The 20,116-nt window shown below is 43.9% G+C and overlaps 1 protein-coding gene across 2 annotated transcripts in view; it reads right to left on the bottom strand.

Moving 5' to 3' along the window:
• The window catches only part of LOC115126383 (zinc finger protein 704-like), a 94,183-nt gene extending 83,674 nt beyond the window's left edge, over positions 1-10,509 (bottom strand). The window contains exons 1-2 of one of the 2 annotated variants that reach the window (XM_029655989.2): positions 10,055-10,509; positions 6,090-6,322 (exon numbers count right to left, since the gene is read on the bottom strand). In XM_029655989.2, coding sequence (XP_029511849.1) covers positions 6,090-6,322; positions 10,055-10,348 — 527 coding nt within the window. In that variant the 5' untranslated portion in view covers positions 10,349-10,509. The remainder of the gene's footprint in view (positions 1-6,089; positions 6,323-10,054) is intronic. The other variant, XM_029655990.2, reaches the window with a different exon arrangement.
• Positions 10,510-20,116: the final 9,607 nt, after the last annotated feature.

Raw genomic sequence — 20,116 nt, 5'->3', positions numbered from 1 at the left:
ACAACAAACCAGCCAAAAACCTAGACTGAGTACCTTGTCATTGCCAAAGAGACTGGCATTTCGGTAATCTCAAAGTTCAATAAATGCTGGATTTACGGCAGAGTTGCTCATTAGTTGTTGGAAAAAACATGAATATTTTCCAGGAAAACATGTGGCGCATCAAAAATAGAATCAGAATTTATAACAAGTCAAAAACAAACATTTAGCTGTTAGCTAGGCAAGTTGTTGTATCTGAGGCTTTAAATTAAAACAAACTGTTCTGTGGTTCAAATTGCAGTATGTATTTAGTTTGAGAATTTAGACATGAGCTAGCAACTTTTGACAGACTGATAATATCTGGACAAACAAAAAATGGTTGCTTAGCAAGCAGATACCAACGTGTTCTGTGGAGAAAAGAAGTTCCAATATTTGCATAATCATTGTGATTTGAGGATGGCTGTTAGGGTGATCGAATCAGGATCTGATCCTCTGTTTTTCTCAAGGTCATTAATGATACAATGTTCATGTAGGTAATTATCAATAAAATGTCACAATAAGGTGCAGAGCGTTCGATTTTTCTGCTGGGGGGCAAGGAGACCCGCAGGTCCACTAAAACCATTGACAAGTGGGTGTCTATTCGGTTGTAATATCATGACCTCTTGAAGAGCATATTCCGAACTACAAATGTCCAAATATTCCATGCAAAACAATTGTGCACATTTAGCTCTTATCATCATCAAAGTTATAGGCTACAACAAGTAAGCGCATGTTTTTCATGACCAGTAAACATCAGTTGATCATGTCATTTCAGATACGCGAGGGTAGAAAGTAGAAACCCGCACACTGGTTTCTTCATTTCTCTTTCATGTTATTCAATTGTTACCATGCACCTGCAACAAAGATAGCTCAGATGTGCCAGTGCCTTTTGAATTTTGAGATACGTGAGGGTAGCCATGATATCTCTCAATATTGGCAACCATTAATTAGATATTTGACTGATATAAAATAAATGAATACAATATGAGCGATTTCGGTTCATTTCCCCATCCTTTGTGGGGTCTGCCTGTCAAGCAGCAGAAGGGTGCATTTGGCGTACTGATAGCTGAAAATGTTTACTTTGCTAGCTACCGGTAGACTTGACTAAACATAGTGGTAGGTAGACCTAATGCACTTTTTTCTCCAAACATATGCCAACCTAGCAAAGTTAGCTAATGTTATCCCCATTTCAACATTGCTTTTAAGAGTGTTTAATCACAATTGCTGCTGACAGGCTACATGGATTGATGTTGTCAGCTAACGTCAATATGGCTAGTTAACAAACTAACTAGATAAACTAGATGGATATATCCAAATATGGCTAGTTAACAAACTAACTGGAGAAACTAGATGGATATATCCAAATATGGCTAGTTAACGAACTAACTAGATAAACTAGATGGATATATCCAAATATGGCTAGTTAACAAACTAACTAGATAAACTAGATGGATATATCCAAATATTGGTTGATTTGCTTGCAATCTATAGAGATGACAGTGGTCCGACTGACAACTTTACCACCAAGAGGACTTGCAAATGTCAAGCTCTTTCCAAAAGAAGCAAGCTAAATGAGCTGTTGTTTGCTCACATGCCAAATGGATAGCCTACCCTCACATATTTGAAAATGCATGCTTAATTGAGGTTTACTGATCATGAAAAACATGCAGTTACTCGCTGCATGACTCTGATGATAGAGATAAATGTGGAATAATTGGACATGTGCAGTTCTGATTATGCTCGTCAAGAGGTGATATAAAATGTATCTAACAATCCCTTGAAAACAGCACAGTTGTCAATGGTTTTAGAAGAGAAGCTGCCAAATCGAACGCTGCATCGTATTGTGACTGTTTTGAAGATAGCAGAAAGGCCAGTCTCTTAGTCACATGACATGAAGTACAGGGAGTGGATTAGCTAAAGAGACTGGTACTCGGGCTACCAAAAAGCTGCCCCCACCCAAGTCCCTCCTCTTTTAGTTGCAGAGAAGCTTGTCTGGGCTTGTCTGCAGGACAAACAGTAACACAGTGATAAAGGCCTGAACTGAACACATTGCCCAACTCTACAAAACACTGCCTCTTAAAGAGTGCCTGGCTAGGGTGTGAGAGGTGAAACAAACACACACGTACACACACAAGTGTGACAGCTGAGAGGTGAAACAAGGCAAATGCTCGATTACACTGTGAAGAAGTAGCTTACAACAAGAAACTGTCTATAGTCAGACCATAAAACTATACAACAGACTGTAGCATTAAACTATGGGACAGATGGACACTAGTGGACTGAACCACTATGTATTTTCTATGCCTATTTTTACATTTTCATCAAGGAATGAATACAGCCATACAAACAACCAATATCCAATGCCTTCTTATTGCAGATAAATGACAGAATCTATCTGACTGCAACTGATCCTTATGCTCCTGCTAAGAGAAGCAGGCTTACAGACGCCCACATAGAGCAGACACCCATTTGAAGGGGAGCAGGGTGAGACGAGGAGCTAATCCAAACGTGTAATGTAGCCACAAGGGCCTAGACAAATATGACCATGTAACGTTATACAAAGTCTGTTAGCAGCCCTGGCCAGTGTGTTTAATATGCTGGAGGATAGAGCAGGACAGTAAGGGAGTCATCAACCCAGACTGGGGGAGAAAAGGCATTTCAAGTCATAGGTGAAAGGTGAGCATAGCAGCTGTTGTGTTGGCTGGCTCTCGCAAACACATGCGCGCTGCGCACACACACACACACACACACACACACACGCACTGAAATGAATTTCTCACCCACATACTTACTCACCCAGTGACACACACACAGAAAGTGTCCGTACTTTGGAAAGCAAGCTCAATCTTGCTGCATGCTCCCCGGGACGACACGTTCATCACACATGATTTCCTGCATATGAACTTCACATGATCCTGATATAAGAGAACAGTGATTTTAAACCAACAACACACTCATCAGGTCATCGTTCTCCATTGATCCATCATATTGGATTTTATCAAGACCTCATTGCAACTCTACTACCGCAGGGAACTTTGTTCATGTATAACCACATTGCAACTCCTACCGCTCGCACACACAGACACAGAGTTCCCCCCTCACACAGAGACACAGAGTTCCCCCTTCACACAGAGTTCCCCCCTCACACACAGACACAGAGTTCCCCCCTCACACAGAGTTCCCCCCCTCACACACAGACACAGAGTTCCCCCCTCACACAGAGTTCCCCCCTCACACACAGACACAGAGTTCCCCCTCACACACAGACACAGAGTTCCCCCTCACACACAGAGTTCCCCCTCACACACAGAGTTCCCCCTCACACACAGAGTTCCCCCTCACACACAGACACAGCGTTCCCCCTCACACAGACACAGAGTTCCCCCTCACACACAGAGTTCCCCCTCACACACAGAGTTCCCCCTCACACACAGAGTTCCCCCTCACACACAGACACAGCGTTCCCCCTCACACAGACACAGAGTTCCCCCTCACACACAGAGTTCCCACTCACACAGACACACAGAGTTCCCACTCACACAGACACACAGTTCCCCTCACACAGACACACACATACACAGAGACACAGAGTTCCCCCTTACACAGAGACACACAGACACATAGTTCCCCCTCACACACAGACACATACACACAGACACATAGTTCCCCCTCACACACAGACACAGAGTTCCCCCTCACACAGACACAGAGTTCCACCCTCACACAGACACAGAGTTCCACCCTCACACACAGACACAGAGTTCCCCCTCACACACAGACACAGAGTTCCCCCTCACACACAGACAGAGAGTTCCCCCCTCACACACAGACACACAGAGTTCCCACTCACACATACACACAGAGTTCCCCCTCACACAGACACACACATACACAGAGACACACAGACACAGAGTTCCCCCCTTACACAGAGACACACAGACACATAGTTCCCCCTCACACAGAGACACAGACACATAGTTCCCCCTCACACACATACACACAGACACAGAGTTCACCCCTCACACAGAGACACAGACACATATACACAGAGACACAGACACATAATTCCCCCTCACAAAGAGACAGAGACACACAGACACAGAGTTCCCCCTCACACAGAGACAGAGACACACAGACACAGAGTTCCCCCTCACACAGAGACACAGACAGAGTTCCCCCTCACACAGAGACAGATACACAGAGACAGAGTCCCCCCCTCACACAGAGACAGAGACACACAGACACAGAGTTCCCCCTCACACAGAGACACAGACACAGAGTTCCCCCTCACACAGAGACAGATACACAGAGACAGAGTCCCCCCCTCACACAGAGACAGAGACACACAGACACAGAGTTCCCCCTCACACCTACACAGAGACACACAGACACAGAGTTCCCCCTCACACAGAGACACACAGACAGTTCCCCCTCACACAGAGACACATGCACAGAGACACACAGACAGAGTTCCCCCTCACACAGAGACAGAGACACACAGACAGAGTTCCCCCTCACACAGAGACAGTTGTTCCAACCTATCAATGGTTGTAAAAAAAATGGTGAATAAAAAGGCTTAAGTAGCGTCTGACGTTCCCAGACCTCCTGTCTGTTATGTAACAGAGTTATCTATTAGAGCCTGGCTGGCCATGTCCCTGGACAGACACAGCTCTCTCTCCCTCTGACTGCTGCCTGTGTCTGTGCTTCTTCAGTCGATCCCTATCAGAGAGAGTTCCCTGCACAACACACCAGTGAACGTGTGTGTGTGTGTGTGTGTGTGTGTGTGTGTGTGTGTGTGTGTGTGTGTGTGTGTGTGTGTGTGTGTGTGTGTGTGTGTGTGTGTGTGATTCACAGGGAAAACAGCCTTGAGCTTCTCTCGCTCTGCTAGCCACTGAGTCACACAACAGTACAAACTACTGACAGAATAACATATAAACAAACACAGACACACGCTTAATGATACCGAGTCTGGATAGACACAGAGAGATTATAGAAAGAAAAGGGAAAGCGTTAACACTTTCATCTGAATATGAGACATGGATTAAGTCTTAATGATACCGAGTCTGGATAGACAGAGAGATTATAGAAAGAAAAGGGAAAGCGTTAACACTTTCATCTGAATATGAGGCATGGATTAAGTCTTAATGATACCGAGTCTGGATAGACACAGAGAGATTATAGAAAGAAAAGGGAAAGCGTTAACACTTTCATCTGAATATGAGACATGGATTAAGTCGCAGGAGTCAATCTCGCCTGGACATAATAATGATTTTTCAGATTAGAAGGGGGTGGGGATTTTAGGGAGTGGATAATTCCACAGCATTGCATGTCCAATCCATGACAGCTTCAACACAATGTCATCTACTATGAAATCTCAATGTTAAGGTAAAAAAGAAAACATTTGTGTGGTTGGCCATGGTGTGCAAGGCAGTGACACAAGCCATTGACATCTTGTGCATTGATTTGTGCATTGACTAATCTAGCAATTGGTTCATTGGCACTATCACAGTAAGAGCAGTATTGGTTTAGGCTTATCAGTCAACAGCAACATGACCATCATTTTTCCCATTTTCCCTCACATGATTGGGCAATCTTGACCTTATGTATCTTATGAACTTTGACACTCTGAGTTATTTTCTAAAGTCTTGAGAATATTCCAGAACTATTCTGATTCTGGAACACTGAAAAGCATTCTAAGAATCCAACAGCGGTCATCTGACCAAGCCTCCCCCACAGCATTTATACCCAAACCATAGGATAGCTTGACTACAAGCCACTACAAGGCTAGAGTCAATTCCATTTAAACTCTAGTTTATTCAGGACTGTTTTGGGATTTGTTTTGGGATTTGAGGTGAAAACACCCAATTCTGTTTTCACTTTTTGAAATGCTATGCCAATTCTTAGAGCTATTTTAACTTTCTAAAATTCTATGCCCCGTTCAATGACTGCATCATCTGGACCTGGAATGGTATAGACCCAACTATGGGTAAGGCAGCAACCATGCTACAGGTAATAACCATAACGTTACCCATGCCTTACTAGGTAATAACAGTTATTAGCCATGTGGTCCCTACCTGCGTCGGGGGACAGGTATTTGGGAGGAGGGATGAGGGTATCTCTCCTCAGGTGGAACTTGCTGTCCATTTGTTGCCTGGCAACCGCTGGGCACCAGCGGGTCCCTCGCCTCCGAGTGCATGTGTTTGTCCGCCTTCTGCCCTTTCCGGATCAGGCAGTGTGTGGGACTGCCGTTAGTAAGGATCCCAGTCAGACCACTGTTTCTTTCATCTGCCTCCCCACCACAACCTGCCTGAAGGATGAAGAACAACACACACACAGAGAAATGATCGAAATGTTGGAGTCTCAGAACTGATGTTAGTGCTTTTTGCTTCCAAAGCTTGTGGTAAAAATAGATAATGTAAAGTTAATTACATAGTCCGCATGATAGTTTTAGGCACCATTTAACATATGTTTTTGGCTACATTGTTGGGAAGGGGACATGTGCTGGAGATTTTGTTTGTAAGGAAATATAGAAGCTGTGTCACTGAATCTGAATGACTAAAAAGAAAAGTCAAAAAGGTGTGTTTTAAGATCTCTTAAAAAAAAATGGCCACAGTTTTGGCCCCCCTCAGGTTCTCTGGCAGGCTGTTCCAGAGGCTGGGGGCATAGTAACTGCCTCTCCGTGGTTTTTGGTCCTAGGCTTTGGGATAGTTAAAAGGCCAGTGCCCGAGGACCTGAGAAACCTACTGGATACATAACTTAAAAGCATGACTGACATGTATTGGGGTGCACAATCAAGGATTTATTTAAAACCCAATAGAATAATCTTATATTGAATTCTAAAACTCACAGGCATCCAGTGCAGAGACCTTAATAAAACCGCTGTAATGTGTGCTCTAGTACAGTACCGTATCTTTGGATTGCCAAAAACCTTTAGACCACTAGTGGGTGCATGGTATTGTTGTTTCTCGCACATTAACATATTTTGAGGCGTGCCCTGAAAGAGGCTATATTTTGTTGCACCCATGAGTGAGAATGCTGTACCAATTTAACTCCAATGTAGTTATAGTGCCCCAAGAACTAAACATGTATAGATGGATAGATATGGATAGATTGGAGTGGCACCAAGTCTTAAACAAGTATTTCTCCATGTCCTTTTGGTCTGTTTTGTCCTGAACAGTCATTCTGACTCCCATGTAAAGCAGCCTCTAGTGTGACTAAACCATCAACCAGAAAATGTATCCTGATAAAAATGGAGAAAATGTATCTCTCATGTGAAACTACCAGGAAGTCTGAAAAGACAGACTAAACTGAACAAAACATGTTGGGCCCATGTTTCATGAGCTGCAATAAAAGATCTCAGAAATGTTCCATACGCACAAAAAGCTTATTTCTCTCAAACGTTGTGCACACATTTATTTACATCCCGGTTAGTGAGCATTTCTCCTTTTCCAAGATAATCCATCCACCTGACAGGTGTAGCACCAAGAAGCCGATTAAACAAAATTATCATTACACAGGTGCACCTTGAGCTGGGGACAATAAAAGGCCACTCTAAAATGTGCAGTTTTGTCACACAACACAATGCCACAAGTTTTGAGGAAGCGTGCAATTGTCATGCTAACTGCAGGGATGTCCACCAGAGTTGTTGCCAGATAGAGACATTAACATTAAATTACCATAAACCACCTCCAACGTCATTTTAGAGAGTTTGGCAGTACGTCCAACAGGCCTCACAACCGCAGACCACGTGTATGGAGTCGCGTGGGCGACCAGTTTGCTGATGTTAATGTTGTGAACAGAGTGCCCCATGGTGGCGGTGGGGTTATGGTATGGGCAGGCATAAGCTACGGATAATGAACACAATTTAATTTTGTCGGTGGCAATTTGAATGCCCAGAGATACCGTGACGAGATCCTGAGGTCCATTGTCGTGCCATTTATCTGCCGTAATCACCTCATGTTTCAGCATGATAATGCAAAGCCCCATGTCGCAAAGATCTGTACGCAATTCCTGGAAGCTGAAAATGTCCCAGTTCTTCCATGGCCTGCATACTCACCAGACATGTCACCCATTGAGCATATTTGGGATTCTCTGGATGGCTGTATATGACAGCGTGTTCCAGTTCCAGCCAATATCCAGCAACTTCGCACAGCCATTGAAGAGGAGTGGGACAACATTCCACAGGCCACAATCAACAGGCTGATCAGCTCTATGCAAAGGAGATGTGTCAGGCTGCATGAGGCAAATGGTGGTCACACCAGATACTGACTGGTTCTGATCCACGACCCTACCTTGTTTTTAAGGTGTCTTTGACCAACAGATGCACATCTGTATTCCCAGTCATGTGAAATCCATCGATTAGGGCCGAATGAATTTATTTAAATTGACAGATTTCTTTATATGAACTGTAACTCAGTAAAATCTTTGAAATTGTTGCATGTTGCGTTGATATTTTTGTTCAGTATAGACTGAGTGGTCAGGGAGCTAGCAGACTGAGTGGGCGGGGAGATAGTAGGCTGAGTGGGCGGGGAGCTAGTAGGCCTAGTGGGCGGGGAGCTAGTAGGCTGAGTGGGCGGGGAGCTAGTAGGCTGAGTGGGCGCGGAGCTAGTAGGCTGAGTGGGTGGGGAGCTAGTAGGCTGAGTGGGCGGGGAGCTAGTAGGCTGAGTGGGCGGGGAGCTAGTAGGCTGAGTGGGCGGGGAGCTAGTAGGCTGAGTGGGCGGGGAGCTAGTAGGCTGAGTGGGCGGGGAGCTAGTAGGCTGAGTGGGCGGGGAGCTAGTAGACTGAATGGGCGGGGAGCTAGTAGACTGAGTGTAGACAGTGTGGACAGAGAGATGGTAGACTGAGTGGGCGGGGAGCTAGTAGACAGGGAGCTGAGTGGGCAGGGAGCTAGTAGACCGAGTGGGCGGGGAGCTAGTAGACTGGGAGCTGAGTGGGCAGGGACCTAGTAGACCGAGTGGGCGGGGAGCTAGTAGACTGGGAGCTGAGTGGGCAGGGAGCTAGTAGGCTGGGTGGACAGGGAGCTAGTAGGCTGGGTGGACAGGGAGCTAGTTGACAGGGAGCTGAGTGGGCAGGGAGCTAGTAGACCGAGTGGGCGGGGGAGCTAGTAGACCGAGTGGGCGGGGACCTAGTAGGCTGAGTGGACAGGGACCTAGTAGGCTGAGTGGACAGGGACCTAGTAGGCTGAGTGGACAGGGAGCTAGTAGGCTGAGTGGACAGGGACCTAGTAGGCTGAGTGGACAGGGAGCTAGTAGGCTGACTGGACAGGGACCTAGTAGGCTGACTGGACAGGGACCTAGTAGGCTGACTGGACAGGGACCTAGTAGGCTGAGTGGACACCTAGCTACCTAGTCATGTAAACCACGCCCCTCTGCAAACACCTTCTGGTTTGTTGGTTAAAAGGCTGAATTTATTTTGAATTAGGTAAGAGAATAAAACATTACCAAATGTGGCATTTTGTAAATTAGGCTTTTTAATAATCCTGCCTCCATCCCACCTCCTGAATAAGTGTTTGACATGGAACCAGTACATTTATGATCAAACTTTATCAATGTAGAAGCAACAGATATGTTCATACTTTGGTCGTCCTACATTGATATGGTTTCATCCATATGACCCAATTTCATGAAAACATGATTTTGACTGAAAATTTAAACTTTGCACATGCAATGGGCCGCCATCTTAACAGATGAAATCCGTCATATATAGGCTACTAGTTGTAATTAATAGGCTAACTAACTCGGGTTAGTCGCATGCCTGACCTATATTTTCACTTGAGAACATAACCGGGTCACGTCGTCAGCAGAGTTAGCCTCTTCGCACCGGGAGCCCTGTAACCGTATTGGGCGCACAATGTGTGGGCTACAGGTCTTCCGGAGCGAAGAGGCTACAGAGAAGTCAGAGCGGACTGGTTCTGTATTGCGGGTGAATGCAAAAGTAGGCTTTTCGGCAACAATGGGACTTCATGTGAATAATTTAATAGGGTGGAAATGAATAACTAACTAACTCACTGTTAGACCAACAAATATGTAATAGAACCTACTTTATTCAGGTGGTATTTTTCTCTCCCTGATGACAGGTCATTCACATTGAGGACGGTGTCCTGTCTTGTACATTCTCTTAAAGATCCATCATCCAACACGAATGTGTGGAAAACTGCTCCCGTTGCGGGACCATTCTTGCACGCCAGAATGACACCGCTGTCCGCAGTGGCGGCGACAGTAATTTTGCGTCCCTTGGACCCCTCTGCAGGCTGATCAATACCGGCTTGTTTCGAAGAGCCCCCGAGACGTATTCCAACAGCGGACATGTCAAGCAGACGTTTAGAATTCATCATTGGACTAGAGAAAGATGACCCGCTTTCTATAGATTTTAGTGCAGATATCTGTAATAAAAGACATTTATCGGGATTGTCTGGAATCGATCTCCGTCTGTTACCGCTGTTCTACAGTATAGTTAAAGATTATTTAGTAAAAAAGAAAATACCACGCCTCCACTCCCCTGCGTGTCCAGACCACTGGTGCAGCCTGGTGAGCTTCACAGGGCACCGCCTTCAGTTCACTCTCATTGGTCCTCAGAATACATAAACACTCCAGTTCGGCACGCAGCCGTAGGAAGCCAGCAGCCCATTGGCTAGTTTGGACTTTGTCACTTCTTATCAGCGAAGATTGTGGGGGTGTGTCGCTCCAGCTTGCCCTTTGCCGGCCGGCCGTTGGAAAGGGGAGAAATGAAAACAACAAGTAGGCCAAGACTTGGTTGAAGTCGAAACAGTAGCCTTATGTCTGTGGAGATCAAGTGTATCAGCCTATTCACAACTTCAAAGAGTATCCCAAAGCGGGGAATTAATCACTGGCTTTAACACCGGATAATAACAAAAATGAGCCTATGCCATTTTATCAGTGTTTCCGTAGCCTAAGTGCCTGTGTTTACATTAAAGGGATAATCCACCCCAGAAAAAAAACAATGTAACTCAAGTATATTTTTCGCTCAGTGGGTAAAAGAAACATTTTCAACATCATTTAACTTCTAAGTTGTTCCGTCTTAGCCCTGGCAGCCGATAGTTGGTGCTAAATCTGCACTATCTAGGCTTGATGTGCATTCCCGGTAATACATGGACAGCTCGTGCATAAGGCATCCTCCATGCAGGCTGCAAAAGCATCATTTTCCTCCTCAACCAGCTATAATGGTGAAAAAAAAGGAAAAATATGTGTACTGTCTTAATAAAACACAATTTACTATGTTGCACACTGCTTTCACCCAAGTTGGTGAATTGTCTGAAAATGGTGGTGCTCTCTTTAACCTGCTCAGGAAAGTCATTTCCAGTTGTAGCTGTGCTTGCTCTAGTCACAGAAAGTGGTGTAAAGTACTGAAGGAAAAATACTTTAAAGTACTACTTAAGTAGTTGTTTGGGGTATCTGTATTTTACTATTTATATTTTTGACAACTTTTAGTGTTACTCCACAACATTCCTGAAGAAAATAATGTACATTTTACTCCATACATTTACCCTGACACTCCAAAGCACTCGTTACATTTGGAATGCTTAGCAGGACAGGAAAATGGTCCAATCACGCACCTATCAAGCGAACATCCCTGGTCATCCCTACTGCCTCTGATCTGGAGGACTCACTAAACACACATGCTTCATTTGCAAATTATTTCTGAGTTTTGGAGTGTGCCCCTGGCTGTCCGTAAATAAACAAAAACTGAAAAGATTTGTGCAGTTTGGTTAATATAAGCAATTTGAAATAATTTATAGTTTTACTTTTAAAACTTAAAGTATATTTTTGCAATTGCATTTACTTTTGACACTTAAGTATATTTAAAAGCAAATACTTATGTACTTTTACTAATGTAGTATTTTACTGGGTTTAATGGTCTGGGGCTGTTTTCATGGTTCGGGCTAGGCCCCTTAGTTCCAGTGAAAGGACATCTTAACGCTACAGCATACAATAACATTCTAGACGATGCTGTGCTTCCAACTCCATGGCAACAGTTTGGGGAAGGCCCTTTCCTGTTTCAGCATGACAATGCCACTGTGCACAAAGTGAGGTCCATACAGAAATGGTTTGTCGAGATCGGCGTGCAAGAACTTGACTGGCCTGCACAGAGCCCTGACCTCAACCCCATTGAACCGCAGCCTTCCCAGAAGAGTGGAGGCTGGTATAGAAGCAAAGGGGGGACAAACGCCATATTAATGCCGATGATGTTGGAATGAGATGTTCGACAAGCAGTTGTGTAGCATGACAGGCCAAGGCTAGTTCCTTAGCTCAGTGTTTCGCTCCCCTTTTTCATTACTATACTGGCTGTCACATGATTTTACCCTGGGGGATTAAAGTACTACTATACTCCCTATACTTACCATTAGACATACACTGCCGTTCAAAAGTTTGGGGTCACTCAGAAATGTCTTTTTTTTTAAAGAAAAGCTCATTTTTTGTCCATTAAAATAACATCAAATTGATCAGAAAATAGTAAGATGGGCAAAAGAACACAGACACTGAACAGAGGAACTCTGCCTGTAAGGCCAGCATCCCGGAGTCATCTCTTCACTGTTAATGTCGAGACTGGGGTTTTGGGGTACTATTTATTAATGAAGCTGCCAGTTGAGGATTTCTGAGATGTCTGTTTCTCAAACTAGACACTCCAATGTACTAGTCCTCTTGCTCAGTTGTGCACCGGGGCCTCCCACTCCTCTTAGTTAGAGCCTGTTCTGTGAAGGGAGTAGTACACAGCGTTGTACGAGATCTTCAGTTTCTTGCCAATTTCTCACATAGAATAGCCTTCATTTCTCAGAACAAGACTGATGAATTTCAGAAGAAATTTCTTTGTTTCTGGCCATTTTGAGCCTGTAATCGAACCCACAAATGCTGATGCTCCAGATACTCAACTAGTCTAAGGCCAGTTGTATTGCTTCTTTAATCAGAACAACAGTTTTCAGCTGTGCTAACATATTTGTAAAAGGGTTTTCTAATGATCAATTAGCCTTTTAAAATGATACACTTGGATTAGCTAACACAACGTGCCATTGGAACACAGGAGTGATGGTTGCTGATAATGGGCCTCTGCACACCTATGTAGATATTCCATTAAAAAATCAGCCATTTCCAGCTACAATAGTAATTTACAACATTAACAATGTCCACGCTGTATTTCTGATCAATTTGATGTTATTTTAATAGACAAAAAAACTTTTGAACAGTAGTAAAAGGGCACAAGGCGAGACCCAAATGCAGACACAGGAGGCATATGGTTGAGCTCTGATATTTATTATACTAAAAGGGGAAGGAAACAGGCAGATCGGGGTGAGAGTTCATAAACCAGGTCAGAGTCTAAACAGTACCAGGCAATAGGCAGGCTCGAGGTCAGGATAGGCAGGGGTTCAGTGAACAGGTCCAAGTCCAAACAGTACAAGGAGATAGGCAGGGGTTCAGTGAACAGGTCCAAGTCCAAACAGTACAAGGAGATAGGCAGGGCTTCAGTGAACAGGTCCGAGTCCAAACAGTACAAGGAGATAGGCAGGTCCGAGTCCAAACAGTACAAGGAGATAGGCAGGTTCGAGTCCAAACAGTACAAGGAGATAGGCAGGACTTCAGTGAACAGGTCCGAGTCCAAACAGTACAAGGAGATAGGCAGGTCCGAGTCCAAACAGTACAAGGAGATAGGCAGGTTCGAGGTCAGAACAGGCAGAGTGGTCAGGCAGGCGGATTCGGCATCAGGACAGGCAAGGGTCAAAAACCAGGAAGGCTAGGAAGGCTGCTGCTTCCTCTTCTCACATCGGATTAAAGTGCTTATGCGAGGCCTCAAGTGTCTCCAGGTATGAGGCCCTCTCATTCAGGTATTCACTGGTTATGCTCGCAGTGTGTTTTCCCTTCCCTGGGAAAATATATGGGCAGAAATCATTACATATACTTATTTTCAATTTTTTTATTTCACCTTTATTTAACCAGGTAGGCAAGTTGAGAACAAGTTCTCATTTACAATTGCGACCTGGCCAAGATAAAGCAAAGCAGTTCGACAGATACAACGACACAGAGTTACACATGGAGTAAAACAAACATACAGTCAATAATACAGTATAAACAAGTCTATATACAATGTGAGCAAATGAGGTGAGAAGGGAGGTAAAGGCAAAAAAGGCCATGGTGGCAAAGTAAATACAATATAGCAAGTAAAACACTGGAATGGTAGTTTTGCAATGGAAGAATGTGCAAAGTAGAAATAAAAATAATGGGGTGCAAAGGAGCAAAATAAATAAATAAATTGGGAAAGAGGTAGTTGTTTGGGCTAAATTATAGGTGGGCTATGTACAGGTGCAGTAATCTGTGAGCTGCTCTGACAGTTGGTGCTTAAAGCTAGTGAGGGAGCTAAGTGTTTCCAGTTTCAGAGATTTTTGTAGTTCGTTCCAGTCATTGGCAGCAGAGAACTGGAAGGAGAGGCGGCCAAAGAAAGAATTGGTTTTGGGGGTAACTAGAGAGATATACCTGCTGGAGCGTGTGCAACAGGTGGGAGATGCTATGGTGACCAGCGAGCTGAGATAAGGGGGACTTTACCTAGCAGGGTCTTGTAGATGACATGGAGCCAGTGGGTTTGTCGACGAGTATGAAGCGAGGGCCAGCCAACGAGAGCGTACAGGTAGCAATGGTGGGTAGTATATGGGGCTTTGGTGACAAAACGGATTGCACTGTGATAGACTGCATCCAATTTGTTGAGTAGGGTATTGGAGGCTATTTTGTAAATGACATCGCCAAAGTCGAGGATTGGTAGGATGGTCAGTTTTACAAGGGTATGTTTGGCAGCATGAGTGAATGATGCTTTGTTGCGAAATAGGAAGCCAATTCTAGATTTAACTTTGGATTGGAGATGTTTGATATGGGTCTGGAAGGAGAGTTTACAGTCTAACCAGACACCTAAGTATTTGTAGTTGTCCACGTATTCTAAGTCAGAGCCGTCCAGAGTAGTGATGTTGGACAGGCGGGTAGGTGCAGGTAGCGATCGGTTGAAGAGCATGCATTTAGTTTTACTTGTATTTAAGAGCAATTGGAGGCCACGGAAGGAGAGTTGTATGGCATTGAAGCTTGCCTGGAGGGTTGTTAACACAGTGTCCAAAGAAGGGCCGGAAGTATACAGAATGGTGTCGTCTGCGTAGAGGTGGATCAGAGACTCACCAGCAGCAAGAGCGACCTCATTGATGTATACAGAGAAGAGAGTCGGTCCAAGAATTGAACCCTGTGGCACCCCCATAGAGACTGCCAGAGGTCCGGACAGCAGACCCTCCGATTTGACACACTGAACTCTATCAGAGAAGTAGTTGGTGAACCAGGCGAGGCAATCATTTGAGAAACCAAGGCTGTCGAGTCTGCCGATGAGGATGTGGTGATTGACAGAGTCGAAAGCCTTGGCCAGATCAATGAATACGGCTGCACAGTAATGTTTCTTATCGATGGCGGTTAAGATATCGTTTAGGACCTTGAGCTTGGCTGAGGTGCACCCATGACCAGCTCTGAAACCAGATTGCATAGCAGAGAAGGTATGGTGAGATTCGAAATGGTCGGTAATCTGTTTGTTGACTTGGCTTTCGAAGACCTTAGAAAGGCATGGTAGGATAGATATAGGTCTGTAGCAGTTTGGGTCAAGAGTGTCCCCCCCTTTGAAGAGGGGGATGACCGCAGCTGCTTTCCAATTTTTGGGAATCTCAGACGACACCAAAGAGAGGTTGAACAGGCTAGTAATAGGGGTGGCAACAATTTTGGCAGATAATTTTAGAAAGAAAGGGTCCAGATTGTCTAGCCCGGCTGATTTGTAGGGGTCCAGATTTTGCAGCTCTTTCAGAACATCAGCTGAATGGATTTGGGAGAAGGAGAAATGGGGAAGGCTTGGGCGAGTTGCTGTTGGGGGTGCAGTGCTGTTGACCGGGGTAGGAGTAGCCAGGTGGAAAGCATGGCCAGCCGTAGAAAAATGCTTATTGAAATTCTCAATTATGGTGGATTTATCAGTGGTGACAGTGTTTCCTATCTTCAGTGCAGTGGGCAGCTGGGAGGAGGTGTTCTTATTCTCCATGGACTTTACAGTGTCCCAGAACTCTTTTGTACATGTACTGTTAAGAAACTAACTGTGAGAACTGGTAAATCCCCCTGGATTAATGATGAATTGAAAAATTGTATGGTTAAACTAAATTATGCAAAATAGTTGGCAAACTTCAGCCTGTAAATTGAGAAATGTTGTGACTAAACTTAACAAAAATAAATGATATTACCAAACAAAGATAAATGACATAAAACACAATGGGAAAAGACTTTGGAGTACCTTGATATCATGGACATACAGTAAAACCCAATTCATCTCCATTGTTCATAAAAGTTGATGGGTCATTTATAACAAAACCTTTCAGTATTGGCAATCATTTCAATGAATATTTCACTTAATAAAGTGGGAAAACTCAGAAGTGAAATTACAACATTGAACAGTGAACCATCAGGTTTTTCTATAAAATATCTAATAATGAAAGACGAGGATTGCTGTTTTGAATTTGTTCAAGTTAGTGTGGGAGAGGTTGCATTTTTTTTGTTATACATCAATAATGACAAGCTACCAGGTATAGACAAACTTGATGGGAAACTATTGACAATGGTAGTAGACTGTACTGCCACCCCTAGTATCTTTAATCAAAGCCTAAGTGTGTGTCCACAGGCGTGGAAGAAAGCTCATGTAAAGCTAATGTTATTCCATTGCCTAAGAATAGTAAAGCACCCTTTGCTGGCTCTAACAGATGCCCAATTAGTTTGCTGCATGTTCTTTGTAAACTGATGGAGAGGATTGTGTTTGACCAAATACGATGCTATTTTTCAGAGAACAAATTACCTACTGACTTTCAGCATGCAGTTAGAGAAGGCCACTCAACTTGTACTGCACTGACTCAGATGACGGATGTTGGTTAAAATAAATGGATAAAAATATGATAGTTGGTGCTGTATTGTTGCACCAACTATCATATTGCAAGTTCAAATCCCCGAGCTGACAAGGTACAAATCTGTCGTTCTGCCCCTGAACAGGCAGTTAACCCACTGTTCCTAGGCCGTCATTGAAAATAAGAATTTGTTCTTAACTGACTTGCCTAGCTAAATAAAGGTAAAATAAAATTGTTAGATTTCAGTGCAGCCTTTGATGTTATTGATCAAATTATTGTCATTGAAAAAACACACTTGCTATGGCTTTACATCACCTGCTATCAATCACATGGTTGGAGAGTTTATCCAATAGAACCCAGACAGTGCTCTTCAATTGAAGCTTCTCTAACATCAGATATGCACAGTGCGGTGTCCCTCAGGGCAGTTGCCTTGGGCTGTTATTCGTCTCTATGTTTACAAATTATTTGCCAGTGGTACGTTACACAAAGATAGAATGACTATGCATGCAGACGATTCCACACTCTACATGCCATTATGCACCCAAAGCCAGTGAGCTCACTGAAATTCTAAAGAAGGATCCACAGTCAGCTTTGAATGGGTGATTAATAATAAACTGGTCTTAAACACATCTAAAACTAAAAGCATTGTAAAACATTCTCTAAGACCTAAACCTCAACTGGAGATGTACATAAAGGGTGTGACCATTAAGCATGTTGAGGACGCTAAACTCCTAAGTATAATGGATGGTAAATTATCATGGTCAAGTCATATTGAAAACGTTGTTGTGTACATACCCCACAGGACATTCCACCAGGGGTCTCTTCACAGTTCTCACTCTCACACCCTACAGCTAGTTACACTGAAGATCTTTGGTAGCTAGCTAGATAATAATTTGACTAAAAACAATGTATTACCGTGCTGGTCCTTGCTGCTCGTCGTCATCATGGCTTCAAATATCTCTGATCCACTTTTGTTATTGTGGCCTGTTATCTTTTTATATTCTTGTTTAAGCTTCTTAACTTTTTAACTGCAGTGTTTTACTGACCAATGGCTTCCATTTTTCAGATAATATCCAATATGTTTTGTAAGACCTTTTCATTCCTGGTGGAAGAACCCAATTGTCTTTGGATGCTGGAGTCTGCCCAGATGCTCAGTTTTTCTCCAACTGACCAATTTATAGCTTCCGTTATTTGTTTTCAGCTTTAGCGTTATTCCTTACTGTAGCTGTACCCTTCACAGTCAGATTTACCTTCTCTTATAAAAATGGCAACAGTGACTCGCGCATGAGTATTCATAACATACGCGACACTGTGACATCACTGTGAGAGACTAGACCAATCATTGAGTACGGCCATTTGTAATCCCACCCACCTACTTGGTGCGAGGTCAGTACCAGATATCAAACGAGGCTGAATATACCAGATATTCACGGCACGGTCCTGCAGTGGAAAACGCACCGTAACTCTGTTATGGCTCGTTGGCCAGATAAACACCAAAAATAAGGTCTGTGGTAAACACAGGTTTAATGTTTTGTTCTATGAGATAACCTACATCAACTAATACACTGTCACGACTTCCGCCGAAGTTGGTCCCTCTCCTTGTTCAGGCGGTGTTCGGCGGTCGACGCCATCAACCTTCTAGCCATCACTAATCCATTTTTCATTTTCCATTGGTTTTGTCTTGTCTTCCTTCACACCTGGTTCCCATCAATTACATGTTGTGTATTTACCCTCTGTTTCCCCTCATGTCCTTGTCGGAGATTGTTTGTTGTATGTGTTGGTGCTAGTTATGTTCTGCTGTGAGACGGGTTTTGCACCCTCTTATTTTATTTTGTACATTTTGGTTTTCTGAGTTTTTGTATATCCATTAAACTGCTCCGTTTATACCAAGTTCACTCTCCTGCGCCTGACTTCCCTGCCACCAGCACTCACCCATTACATATAGGTTTTTGGGAATTTTGAAGCATTTATTTAATCAAAACCAGCACATAAACACTTCATAATTTATAAAGGTCCTGTTGACTGACTGATATTACGTCACAAAACAAAATGTATAAGATTTCCGAAAACTGTGTTAAAAACCTGACTGAACGAACCAGAGGTAACTCATTCCTGAGGAGCTCCTGTCCCAGCTTGTGCAAAATAGAAAAGTTAGCACATGTGATGTGATGTTATGGCCATGGAGTCCCTGTGTCACTTCCAAGACAACCCACATCCCTTGGTTCTTCTCAGGGGCTCCTCCATCTGGCTTCCCTGTATTGCAAGTTCCACGCATATGATGAATCCGCATCACAGGTCGCCCAGATCTTGATTCCATATTTTGCGGATTTAGACGGTATGTACTGCCTGAAGGGGCAGCGGCCCCTAAATGGCATAAGCTGCTCATCAACAGTAACGTTGGGCCCAAGGTTGAAAAACAGGGGAAGGAGGTCCACCCACTTGTCCCACACTGTCCTGATTGCCGCTAGCTTGTCTCTCTGCCGCCGAGCTGGTTTCGTGTCTCTGTTATCAAAGCGGATCATCCTGGAAATAATGTGGATGTTTTCCAGAGACATTGTTGCACTGAAAAGTTCTCTGCCAGTTTCTGCATCCCACAGAGATTCTGTGGATTCCCCATTGGATCTGAAAACACCAGCAAGGATAAGAACCCCAAAGTATGCATGTTAATGAGTTTGGTCCATCTCCTTCCAAAAACATGTGGCTGGCTGCTGATGGGCTGGTCCTGGGGCTGGCTGAGGGTCAATCTCATCCTCTTCTTCCAACTCACTGTCAGACTCCAAATTGACAGACATGATCCTCATATTCTGAAAATTCTTCATCTTCCAAAGTGGAAGACGTTCCTTCCACACTAGCTTCTCTCTCTGCAAAAAAAACAATTCTAAGGCTCTCTGAGCACAGATTATTTTTGCCATAGAAATTGATTGAGGTAAGGAGCCACAAATGCAAAGCTATTTATTTGTGTCCCTCCTCCAATTTGCACCTGGCTGGGCTAGAGTGCGGGAAAAATCAGAATTTTTTACAATGTGTCCAAATATTGTATCGAAATAATATATTGTAATTACATTGTGCAGGTTCCTGCAAGATATGGTATAGTTTCATACACTACAGACAGACAGGCAGGGAGACAGAGAGGTTCTTGGTGTTGAAACAGCAGGCCCAGGGAGGAGGAAGACAGAGTGAAGACTCACAGCAAACCTT

Source organism: Oncorhynchus nerka, linkage group LG20, assembly GCF_034236695.1.
Source record: "Oncorhynchus nerka isolate Pitt River linkage group LG20, Oner_Uvic_2.0, whole genome shotgun sequence".
Classification (NCBI taxonomy): Eukaryota; Metazoa; Chordata; class Actinopteri; order Salmoniformes; family Salmonidae; genus Oncorhynchus; species Oncorhynchus nerka.
This window is presented reverse-complemented; position numbering and strand designations above follow the sequence as displayed.